Here is a 12,894-nt window from a genome sequence, read left to right as displayed (position 1 = left end):
ACTATTTATGAACGCATTTGATCACATTGCTTTGTATTTTTGTATAGACTCTGTGAGTTACACACAAATCACTGCACATATTTGTGAATCTTTGTTTATATGCTTGTGGATCATATTATATGCATTCATAACACTTTTGAGCAAATTTCTCTCCATATTTAATCAGCTAAAGGTGAAGTTATCTTAAAGATTAACAGCAGCTGTGTGTGACAGACACTGGAAACAGTCACTCCTTATTCTGCATATAGTAACTGGGTAGCACAACGGCTGACAAACTATGTTTTCAACCTCATTTGCACTTCAGTTACCACGGAAGCAGTAACATCTAATTAAGCTGTAAACACACAAACACGCAACGGTGTGAGGATTACACATCATTATTACATTGCCACTACCACGTCACGTTTTGCCTCATGCCTTTACTATCCCAGCACAGAAAAGTCAGAAAACATCTCACTGATGTTCACATGACTATTGCTCAGAATTTTCTCGAGAGATGACGAGAAACTGCAACTTCCAGCTTGTAAAAAAATATCAAGATGTTCAAATTCCCACTAATACTTGTAACTATGGTAAGAACTAAAAATACAGTCTTGGAACAGAATTCAGTGGTATGAAGCAAACGCAAACCTGCTGCACAACCTTATGTATAAATACTGTGTGACTTATTAGGCATAATTTAGAAGCCAAAGTTTTCTTATTATAAGATCTGAAAGTAGCAGAAATGAGGATGAGATAATGCTGAGAACTCTCACACTGTTTCACTACGTGCAGGCTAATGGGGCAAGAACAGGAACAGGAAGGCTCCCAAACTTGATTGAGAATCATCAGGTTATAAGATTTTATCAGTTACAAAGTAATGCAGGTATGCTTATCAGTATATCAAAGGAATATTGTTAATCTGTGGCTCATAAAATATGCTAAGCTCAAAGCTTACACTGCTGCTTACAGCTGTGTGCACTTACCTGTGCATGCTCTGGATGCTACAACCATCAGTTCATCTTTTTTATCATTTTGAAGCCATAATGACAAAGATGAAAGACTCAAAACTTCCACTTTACATTTTCTCACATGACTGTGGGCTAAATGTCACAGTTTGACAGAGGATTCAAGCCCACGAGTGAACTGAAGGGTCAGAAGTGGCTCACACGTGTCTGTGTGGCATGGCTGAGCCAAACACAGAAATCTGAGTTCTGCAGAAATTATGAATAAATTAAAATAAAATAAAATGGAGCTGTATTTTCCCCAGGTCAATTATACATGTTTAAATTCTTAAGTCAACTGAAGCCAGATTGTCCTCAAATATGAAAGGAAAACTGAGGAACTTGCTGATTTATTTTCTCGCTGAGCGATCGATGCGTTCACTCAAAGAAGCTAGTAAGAGCCAGCCTATCCTGACTTCAGTTCCCTTTATTCCAGCGTATTTCACGCCACCCTCTGAACTGCATTCAGTAAAAAACAGATATCTTGTCTGACATGACTGGCAAGCAGAGACACTTCATCATTTCTTAAACCTCATTTACATAGAAGAGAGTTATAAACCCGTTAAATCTTCAAATGACGGCTAAAATATTCAAATGTTGGTCAAAGTGCTAATGCGAAATTTGTCTTCTGTCGTATTTTTGCATTTCAGACTATCTCTGAAAGTTTGAGCGACTTATCTGAGCTGTCAGCTCTAATTTATTTTGAGAGGCCTGGGGCTCAATCAAGGAGCTATTCTAATTCCACATGAAGATAGAGAAAAAGCCCAAAAGCATACAAATCTTTCAAAGGCAGCAAAGACACCGGAGAATGTCTTGAGTGACTTCAAATAAAGCAATCACTTACATCGACTGATGTGGGAGTTTTTCTGACCGGCGTGTTTTCTGTGGCGCCGTTAAATCCACACTGAAGTCCTTGTTTAAAGGGTTTGGCGATTTCTGAGAGAGCGACACTTGAAGTTTACAACCAGCCGTGAAAATATAGAAATATTCATGGGAAATTGGAAATTTTGTCTCACTCGGTAACCCTTTGAAATTTTCTTGGGGCTAGTTTCCATGGTGAGCAAATGCTTTCCCATCCGATGAGCTCTTCTGGAGGGAGTCATTTCCGTCATTTATCAGAAACCATCAACACCTAAGACCGCTGGACAATGACATCATCGGTCTATTGATCGGCTCCTGTCACAGAATCACTTGATTTAGGGCCCGGTGAATCTGAACATGAAGCAATAAAATGGCGCAGCCCCAGCAGATCCCAGGAAGATGGAAGCTGCGTTAAATGAAAAATGATAGTTTCTGAAGGACGATAATTCTGAGCGAAACTGTCTCGGTGGGGACTTCTCAGATGCTGTTGGCTGGTTTTGCGTGAATGTAAAGAGCAGCTCTGACCGCTCTGTGCTGTGAGGACGTTAGCTCCTCAGGGGCTGCAGGTGAGCAGCTCCACACCGTCCACACGCTGGGTTAAACAAAGGGGGAATTAATGAAACGCCGTGCGAGGACACCAGAATGATATCAGTCCTATTACGGCGATATGGCTCAGTGAGGAAAATGGATTCGGGATATGCTGGGAGGATGACCGAACTCCTCCCCATTAAATCTTGAAACACACTCTTACACACAGACGCTCGATTAAAAGCCTCAAACCTCCTTTAGTCAACGGTTCTTTTTTTAACTTTCTCTCTAAAACAGATTAAAATTATGTCTACAGCTGCATATTAACAGACTTATTAGATGGAGTTTCAATTAGAATTTTCAGAGTATAGTATAAGTTGATACGCAGCCACTAGACATTTACATCCTCCGTGGGGATTTTGATTAATAGCGGTTCAGAGGATGGAGAACTGCAGGCGTCCCGGGATAGTTAACGTGAGGTCACTCGCTGCATTAGCGCGCTTAAACTCTGCGGCACCCTTTGAAACACTGGACAAATGGCAGCTGAGCTGAACGATCCAAGATGAATTTATGAAACCTTCAGCGCGCTCGCACAGTATATCTTTTGAGTAGCAGACTGAATCATAGCCTTTCCTCCCTCGCTCTATATCTGCAGTCCCTTTCCATCATGTTACTGCCCATCAGGGCTGGTGGCAAACTTCCACACTTAAAGCTGCACCGGGCAGGATTGGTGTTTTTTAGGGCAAGAAAAGAACAGTCTGACGCTCTGGACAGAAAAGTTACTTTTCAGTTAAACCTTTTGTTTATACCAACATGCACACCCCCTTAAGAAAGGATCACATTAAACTGATTCCACCTTGAGAATATATTCATGCTGCTGGAACCCACTGAATAAGGACAGAGCAGCCTGTTCTCGTTCCCAGGGTGTCCACATCTCCTGTTCTTCAAAGCTGCTGGCATGTCACAATCACAAGGTTTTATTTATATAGCGCCGGTTCATCTAAAGTCATCTTAAGGCTATTTATGTTACAAGGTAAAGGCTTTACAATATTAGAGTGAAAATCCAATAATCAGATCATCCCCTATGAGCAAGAACAGTCTGAGGACAAAACTCCCGTTTAACAGGAAGAAACCTTAGTGAGGGAGAGCCATCTGCTGTGACTGGTTGGGGGTGAGGCGAGGGGGAGTTAGCCAGTTCAGTAATTACTAATGATGGTTTGCAGCAGTCAACACGTGGAGAGTGAAAAAGGGGAGTGGAGAAGAAGAGCTCAGTGCATCATGGGAAGCCTCCAGCAGCTTAAGCCAATAGCAGAATAACTATCCGATGATCTGGGGTCACCCAATCCAGCCCTGACTATATGCTTTATCAAAAAGGAAAGTTGTGAATGCAATCTTGAAAAGAGAGAGAAGGTCTGTCTCCCAAATCCAGACTGGAATCTGGATCTGATAGCTGGAGGCTTTGCCTCCCACTTTATGTTTAGAGATCCTCTGAACCACCAGTAAGCCAACAGTCTGAGAGTGAAGAGCTCTGTTGGGAGAATATGATCTGTGAGATCATTTAAGATATGATGGGCCTGATTATTTGAAACACTGTTTGTGGGGAGAAAGATTTTAAATTAAATTCTGGATTTAACAAGGAGGAGAAGCCAATATGGGAGAAATGTAATTTCTAGTCTCTGTGAGAACTGTAGCAGCAGCTTTTTAAATTAACTGAAGGCTTTTCGGGGAGTTTTTAGAGAAACCTGCAAATAATGAACTTCAATAGTCCAGCCCAGAAATAATAACTGCACTTTCTCCAGAATCACTCTGAAAAGGATGTTTCTAATTTCAGTTGTACAGATGAACAAAAGCAGGGCTTTATTTTCTTTAATTTACACAGAATGTAGTTTTCACTCAAAACTTGCAACGGACCCTTGGTGTGATTTAAACACAGTAAATAGCAATGACAGAGAGTGATTCGCTGAGTTGCTGATGCTCGTTTTTGAAACCTAAAGATGTTTTCTGAGCCTGAACTAAGGATGCTCATTTATCTGCCCACCTGAGACTGGCTGCAAAAGTGAGTCATCCCTACTTCTCATCTTCAAATGTCCAACTTTGCAGTTTTATAGCACACAAACAAAACATGTTGGACTCCCTGGATGGCTTCTGCCCTCATCTTTAAGCTGTGGGACTGACAGGTGTCCTGACAGGCAGCTGCAGCTGCTAGCTAGACTTCACCTCTGCTAACCTGGGTCACTGGACTGGACATCTCAACCATGTTTGTGATTTCAATGCCTTTTGGAGCATTTTAATGGAATTATCTGAGAAATAATATGGCTTTCTGCGTGATACGGACTGTCCAAAAAGCACCCTGGTGCGTTTGATGACCCTGGTGAAATCCACAAGCAGAAATGTATTAGCTAAACAATAAAGCTGTTCTATATACTACAAGTATCACTGAAGCTTTGAACTCCACATACTCTGTATGTTGGCAGACGTCTGAAGTAGGTAAAGTTGTGCCAGAAACTTAAGCTCTGCAGAGGAAAACATCCATAAATCTGTTTGAAATTCACAGGCAAAATGTTACCACTGCATATCGTCAGAATAGTAATCCAGCTGAGTTACAGTGGCAAGAAATTATTACTTTAGAGAGCATTATATTAAATCTCTGCTCTTTTATTTGGGCTTCTGAATTCTGAGTGTGTAAATGTGCCGACTTTATGATCCTTTGAAAGATGACACAATGGTGTGAGGCCACATTTCAAGGCTCAGATGACTAGACACTGGAAACAACACAGAGGAGTACATAATTCCTGGAACACCGACACTCACCATCGGAGAAGGTCAATGAACCTGGAATTGTAACTAAAAACAAAAAACTGTTTTTACCAGGCGGCAGCATCAGGGCTGAAACACCAAACTGAAAGTCCCAGAAAGTGCAGTTCCTGTAGTGGCCACTTGAAGCCGTCTTGAGGGTGTCTACATTTTAAATACAAGCTAAAGTTACTATATGGTGTTTGGGCCTTATGCTCAATCTTTAATTGGATAAGTTGAGGATTTCTGAAGGATTATTATCAGTGTTTATTGGCTGTTTGTTGTAATGTTGCTGATTAGTTTCTAATTCCTCTCTGGTGTGATGATGTGGAACATGCGCTATTAATAATTCTCACAAGCATCTCTTTGGATAGACTCCGACCTCATTAATTGAGGACTTGTAATTGTGAAATTGTCACAGACTTAATGTGTTTAAGTTTGAGTTCAGCTTTGTTGGCAGTCCAGCCTTCGCTTTAGAGGATTGTCTGCTTGGTCGGGGGTCAGAAACCTTAATTATCAAAACAGACATTTTTGGGTAATCATTAACCAAGAAAAATAGAACTGCAAACCATATTTGAAAATCATAATAAAGCTGAGACAGTCTATTATCAACATTATTAATCGATGAAAATAATTAAACTCTGTTGTGTGCCATGAATATTTGATACTTTAACATGTTTTTGCTGTATTTTATGAAATGATAGACCTGAAAAAAAAAAAACTTTTAAGATTTTTTTTTGTGGTAAAAAAATCATTTTAGATCTACTTTGCAACAGAGGCTCTAAAACTATGAAGGCCACTGCTACTTGTCTTTGTGCGAACAAAATTCAAAGGTCCAGATCAGTGTTTGGCAATTCAGTTTTTTCAGTTGAATTCAATTTTATTTATAAAGCGCCAAATCACAACAACAGTAACCTCAAGGTTCTTTATATTGTACAGTAGATCCTACAATAATACATACAAAGAAAAATCCAACAATCACATGACCTCTTATGAGCACTTTGGCGACATTGGGAAGGAAAAACTCCCTTTGAACAGGAAGAAACCTCCAGCAGAACCAGGCTCAGGGAGGGGCGGGGCCATCTGCTGCGACCGGTTGAGGTGAGAGAAGGAAGACAGGATAAAGACATGCTGTGGAATATTAACAAGTATGATTCAGTGCAGAGAGGTCTATTAACACATAGTGAGTGGGAAGGGTGACTGAAGAATAATAATAAAACCATAGATCTGTAAACACAACAATACACTGGTTGTTCAAAAAGAAAATTACATTACAATTTCCATCCAGATTTTTTGTTTGTTTCTTGTAGATGACGCCCACAGCTATGGAAACTCAAGACCAGCTGATTGTGTCTGCTGATTTCCAGTATTTTGTACCAAAGCTCATAGATGTTAAACATTTGTAGCAACAGTGTTAATATGTAAACAGAAGTGGTGCATGTTGCCCCCCTCAGCTGAATAATCACCACTTGTTAATGACCATCACCAGTGTTGGGTGTTGTTACTTTGAAAAAGTAATTAATTATAGTTACTAGTTACTTCTTCAAAAAAGTAGCTGAGTTAGTAACTGAGTTACAAGATTCTAAAAGTAATTAATTACTTGAAAAGTAACTATTTCATTACTTTAAAAAAATGTTTAACCCTCTGGAGTCCAGGGTATAATTGGCCATTTTTAACTACTTTTGAATTGTACCTCTATATTTCACCTTTAAAAACTATTTCCTTTGCCTTGTTTGGTATCATCCTTTTCAGCACAACCTCACGTGTCTGAATTTACAGTTATGTTTTCATTTTGACATACTGGTGTTAGGAGTTGGGTTCTGGTTATGTGGTGTTTTTTGTCTGTATGTCTTTTTTGGTGCCTCCCTTTTTGTAGGCGGGGCAGTGAGTCACTGAACCTGGCACACCTGTTACTCATCAGCTGCATTCTTCAGAAGTGTTCTTTAGGAGCTACCTGACAGAAGACTAGTGTCGGAGTATTGGCGTTTTTGGAGAGTCTGAAATTCTGCCCCTGCCTGCTGGAGCCGTTGGATTATTTCTGGTGACTGTAAGGAGTTTTGGTTCCTCCCTAGGATTTTTGCCTCGACTGGTTTGTTTTCCGTCTGGAGGTTTTGGCATTAAACAGTACCAAGTAAGCGCTCCAACTCTCTGTAAAGTTTACTTTAAGCTTTTCTCGGTTATCGGGCAAAACCCTCCTAATTCTCGTCCCTCTCCTTTTTTAGATCGAGTGCACTACCTGTGTGTGTTTCCATCACCTGCACGTCCTGGCTCCGCGTCCCCATTCATACACTGTTGGATATACTTTGTCCTTGTAAATACCTCCCCCCTCACTGTAAATAAACTGTCTTCACCGCAACTCTGCCTCTGTGCGTTCTGCTCCCTGGGTCCATCTGCATTTGCCATAACAAATGTATTAACACAATTGATCTAAAAGCAGACAAAAAACATAAAATCATAGTAAAAAAAGTTATATTTTTTACTGTAACAACCACAAAATGTTTATTGAATCATATTTCATAACTTTAAATGCAAATATAAATTGTCAATTTTAAAATCATACGCACAAGTTTTGCAAACAAAGTTATTTGCAGCCATTTACCTTTTGCCCTTTTTTTAAAATAACCATTTCAAACTATTTACATAACAATCAGCTGTTCCACATTCAATAAGATGCCACACAAATTATTTGTGCCACTCCAAAAATTTCTGTTGACTATAAAGGAGAACATCACAGCCTGATACCTGCAGCTCTGACAGGTCTCTTTTTCTGCTGTCTGTCTCTGTCTCTCTCTCACTCTTAAAACTTCCCCCTCTTCCTAAACAACCAAATGTCATGTTGCCATATCATTTTTGATTGGTTGACATGGTGCAGAGAGGGCTTGCTAGCGCTGTCCTTAGACGTTAAACGTGGCAAAACTATTGAGGAAAAAACGCCACGTATATATTGTTTATCATGACTCTGGTTTTAGTGGCCTATCAACACAATTTATAAACTGGTATATATCACCTTGTTGCTTTGTCATCTTAAAGTGGTCATGTGATTGGCTTGCCACGACTACTTTGTTCTTCCTCAGTCAAACAGCAGCACTCATGCGATTGTTTTACCCCCTTTGCGCCAGGTGTTTGTGCCAAAAAGTGATCGCCGCCCGCAGGAGCGCGCGCAGCTGCTTAAAGCTGTAGCGCCCAGATTACTTACATAGACAGCTACTTCTGTGCAACTGATATAAAATGCTGTAAACTGAAGTCTGTTTGTTGAAAAATAGTAACGCGACTGCACCGCATTTTCTTGTTAGTAACTGTAACGGCGTTGTAACGATAGAAATAGTAATTAGTTAGATTACTGAAAAAAGTAACACCGTTACTTGTAACGCCATTATTCCCATCACTGACCATAACAGACAGTACTGGACAAAAGGAAGAAAAAAATTCCAAGTCCTTATTTGGGACCAGGCATTTGGGTCTTTAAGACTCCCTTCAAGCCTTCTGTATCAATAAATGAAGTGAAAACAAACATAGAAAAACATCTAGTTATATCAAGGCACATCAGTGTGAGGCTTTTACTTTATTTGTCTGTTATTGCTATAACAGGTTGACAAGCACCCATCACATCACATGACAGATATACGGCATGATGAAGTTTCAAGCTGTTACCTCATGCTGCTATTTGGGGCCGCAGCAGGCAGAGATGCTTCAGACTCTGTAAGATCTTCTGGATTGCCGGCAGAGCAGCGGGCTATCTTAAATGTAGTATATGTGGCTTTGCTCCACGCTCTATCTCACTGACTGTAAATTGTCCACTAATGTTCTACACTCTCATTATCCTCTTCACTAGCTCAAAATGTGCATCATCTGTTCACTCATTTGTCTTTCTGTCAATCTGTCTGGCTTATCCACATGCACCTTTAATCATGTGTCCATTACAAGAGGCTCTGTTTTCCCAACGTATCAGATTTATAACGATGTCAGTGAAGCGTCAGTAGCAGATGCACCATTACCAGGGTAATGCGGTAGCGGGATCTGAGACACAAAGCTACAGCCTCACTTGATCCTCATATAATGGTACATTTGCTATAGCCGTGCATAAGAGCTTAAGCCTCGAGGCTGTCTCTGTGGAAAACTGTGTTGTTATTCTGCAAACCAGATGGCTTTTTACTCCACAAACGGCACGAGTAAAGACAGACAGTCGAAAAAATCATTTAAGCATTTTAGAATCAGAGTTAATTTCCATCCTTCACATTTCCATTGGTAAAAAAACAGCAAAAGCGACACTCTGGGGTCCACTTGTAAAGTTTTCACACAGAAACACAAACACAAATGATTGGTCGCACATATTTGCTGAAAACAAAACTAATCTCACCTCTGTTTTCAGGCTAGCTGGTACTCTCCAACACTCAACTTCAAAAAGGCTTGAAATATTCTATTACCTGTTTGAAAGTTCATAACTTCAACATAGAGGCAGGAGAGCAGAGCAAATAACCCACAAACTTTGGTGAAATTGACGATAATGACAGTGCAGATGCTGAAGACACAGACAGGCTTGAATCCTGAAGCCAGATTTCCTTAATTTTGACTTACAGCAGATCAGCAGGTGCATACTAACTGTGGCAGACTGGTGCACAGTAATGTTGGCCTTGCACTCACATGTAGAAGAACAACTCTACTATGATGTAACCGAATTATAGAAACTGAGGTACAAGTGGATCGTTGGCCCACTGGAATCCTGAAGTGTCTTGATGGTTCAGGTTATGACCATGCCTCTGCCACTGTGGAAGCTAAAGTGGAGAGCAAAATACGATCAAGTCTTACTTTAGGACTATTGTTTATTCTAACCAAATGCCAAAATGTTCTGTTTATTCACTGGAATGTCATCATTTGATAACTATAACCATGGAAATACAGCGAAATCACAGAATTCCATGTGACTCACACATACAGTCAATCACTCAACTCATTACGTTTATAAAACACACCTGTCCACAGAATCAATTATCAGTTTCTTCCATTGCAACCTGTCCACCAACTCTGGGAAGACCAGAGAGCTGTCCAAGGACATCTGGGACAAGATTTGTAGTATGACCCAAAGAACACCATCGCAACAGTCAAGCACAGAGGTGCAAACTTTAGGCTGTTTTTCTGTTAAGGGCACATAATGGCTTCACCACACAGGAAGGCCAATGGATTTGACCATTGGCCTTCCTTAAACTCTTGGATGAAAACTTGCTTCCCTCAGTCAGAACCCTGAAAATGGGTCATGGATGGGTCTTCCAGCATGACAATGACCCAAAACATACCACCAAGGCACATTGTGTGTGTTTGGGATCACTGCCATGCTGAAAACTTGAAAGCATATCAGATGCTTTCCAGCTGGTATTGCTCTGTAGATCGAAATCTGCATGACAAATTTGGAAATCACTACAGTTTAACCAGGTGGGCATTTTTAAAGTGCGTGCTGCTGATTTATATACTCTAGACAAACTATAGTAATCCAATTGCTTTAATTTACTGCGCAAGCTGGTCTGTGGTGTATCAGGAAAAATGAGTATTAGTCAGTTCTTGTGTTTACCTGACTTTATGTAGATGACTCAAAGTGAGGTTTTGAAAGCACAGAAGGTAAAAAATGTACCAACATACCAAAGTCTGTTCAGGGTTTTTGTTTGTTTGATTTTTAAATAACCTTGGACGTGTGAAATTTAATGAACAGACCCACAAAATCAAATTTAGATGTACCATCTCGAATCAGCCCAACCTTCATGACTCGGTATACAGGCGCACTTCTCTGAGAGTTTTAAAGTTTGATATTCTTTAAAGAACTGAGTCCATCAGGAAAGTGAAAGGTGCAGGGTGGCGTTTCCTGTCATCACACGCAGTGAACAAGCTCTCGATGCTTTACATTGTTACAGTGAATATAGTATAAATTCACAGTATTTAGTGGAACTAACATACAAAATACTTGATTGTTTCTTTAACATATCACAGAGAAAGAATCTGTGTCTGACACTTGCTGACACTCGGTATCATCGCAAGACAAGGATCAGCTTGTTTGAACACTTTGCTGAAGCTACATGAAGTTAAACATTCAAACTCACGCTGCTATATTTTTATGGCTGCAACACTACATCAAATGGAAATACTCTGGATGTTTTGTGCACGTCTCCCTCGTAATTCTGTCTGACACGCAGTCTCTCTTATCGCCACTGGAATTTCAAATCAGTTCTGTGGTTTGGAATAAAGCTCAACAGCAGAGCTGGGAATCCAGCACAGTAACCGTCAAGCTACTGTTGGATCTTTGCACACAGGTGAAACTGTAAAATGAGGCTTTTTTCTGTGTGTGATTTAAATTGAAGCTTTTGTTACCATTTCACTTTGAAGCTTTGTCGCCATTTAAATTTTGCAGTTCAGTTTCAGGGATCTTACACAATTATTCACACAGAAGCTTTACAATCTTTTTCCTTTTAAATAAAGTAAAAAATCAAAAGAAGAGATGCCATGCACTGAAAACCTCTGATGATTATTCTTGTTTGTGCAGCACGAGTTATGGTGAGCAATTACATTCAGTTTTCTGCAAACTTCAGAAAATTGGTTTCCATCTAGTCTGAGACTTGGCTCAATTACAGAAAATTAAGAGATTCTTCATTTTTGTTTTCATGCTATTAACCGTCAAAATTCTCTCCAAACAAAGATGTGCTTCTGTCCCAGCTTCTGAATTTTTAAGTTGACTGTTGAGACTCTTTTTCAGACATTACATACACCCCATTTCCTAAAAGGCATCTGCAAATATTACATCAGACTACAGTCTGAAATGAGGCTAGTGATTTAAGTTAGGCTACACTTGTAACAAGGCTGGTCGAGGTAATTTGCCGGATAAGACCACCAGCTCCACTGGCAGTGATTAGTGACTTTCATGTGAGGGATTTTTGATGCCCACAGACATTAAAACCAACCGAGGACATTGCTGTTAAGGCTCGCCAATTAACAGATCTTTCTTTCCCTTTCCTTTTTTTTTCAGGCTGTGAATGTTTCATTAATTCACATTATGAGAACTTTGTGAAAATTGGTTTCACTTATTCCTGCGAACAGAGCTGGGAGCAGCTCAAACCCCCGTATTAAAAACATCAGAAGTATATAGAACCGCGTTCGGTCCCCTTTGACCAGTTTGTTGTGTCAGGCTCTGCTCTGCTTGAGGCTTTTCTGAAAATGTCATGAGCTCATGTAGTGTGATAAGCTTACCTCCATAATGAACTCTCGGTCACGCTGTTGAGGTTGAAGTCAAATAGTTTGGTCAGCATCAGAATCACCTACAAAACAAAAAAAAAGCGTTGCAATTAGTGGCCTATGCAGACTTATTAATCCAGTGAGTGGTGGCGTGTCAAACGGCAGCAGCGTGACACCAACGCTTTGAGGAAGAATACAGTTTGGCAGAAGCCATAAGTCATACCCCCTCCACCAAGTCAGCCTCAGACACTAATTTTTATGTATACTGAAACACAGGTTTTTGTTGTGACTGTATAACATAGACCTGACACAGAAAAAGTCCTGGTGTGTTCTTTCTCTGCCTTCAAAACCAAGTTTACCTGCTGTGCAGCCTGCCTTGAGTTTTGGGTGCGTTATGCTAGCAGATGCTAATGTGGACTCGAGCTGATGAGCGTTAGTTAGCTCAGTTCAGACTACAGTGACATCATTTGAGGACAGCTCACTCTTCTGGTGTTTGCTTTCCTAAAGAGCAGGAAAA

At 40.2% G+C, this 12,894-nt stretch overlaps 1 protein-coding gene across 7 annotated transcripts in view; it reads right to left on the bottom strand.

The window, feature by feature from the left end:
* Positions 1-12,894, bottom strand: part of sorcs1 (sortilin-related VPS10 domain containing receptor 1) — a 202,512-nt gene that overhangs the window by 96,727 nt on the left and 92,891 nt on the right. For all 7 annotated transcript variants that reach the window (XR_014892807.1, XR_014892808.1, XM_085278114.1 and 4 more), the window contains exon 2: positions 12,393-12,460. Coding sequence is in view for 5 of the 7 variants with exons in the window: in XM_085278114.1 (XP_085134240.1) it covers positions 12,393-12,460 (68 nt within the window). In the remaining 2 variants the exon portion in view is untranslated. The remainder of the gene's footprint in view (positions 1-12,392; positions 12,461-12,894) is intronic.

The sequence above is a fragment of the Mchenga conophoros genome, linkage group LG6 (assembly GCF_057382185.1).
Source record: "Mchenga conophoros isolate Kocher_MC1m ecotype Shallow Benthic linkage group LG6, M_conophoros_male_GT1.1, whole genome shotgun sequence".
NCBI lineage: Eukaryota > Metazoa > Chordata > Actinopteri > Cichliformes > Cichlidae > Mchenga > Mchenga conophoros.
The sequence above is the reverse complement of the archived record's forward strand: the minus strand, read 5'-3'. Positions and strand labels throughout refer to the sequence as shown.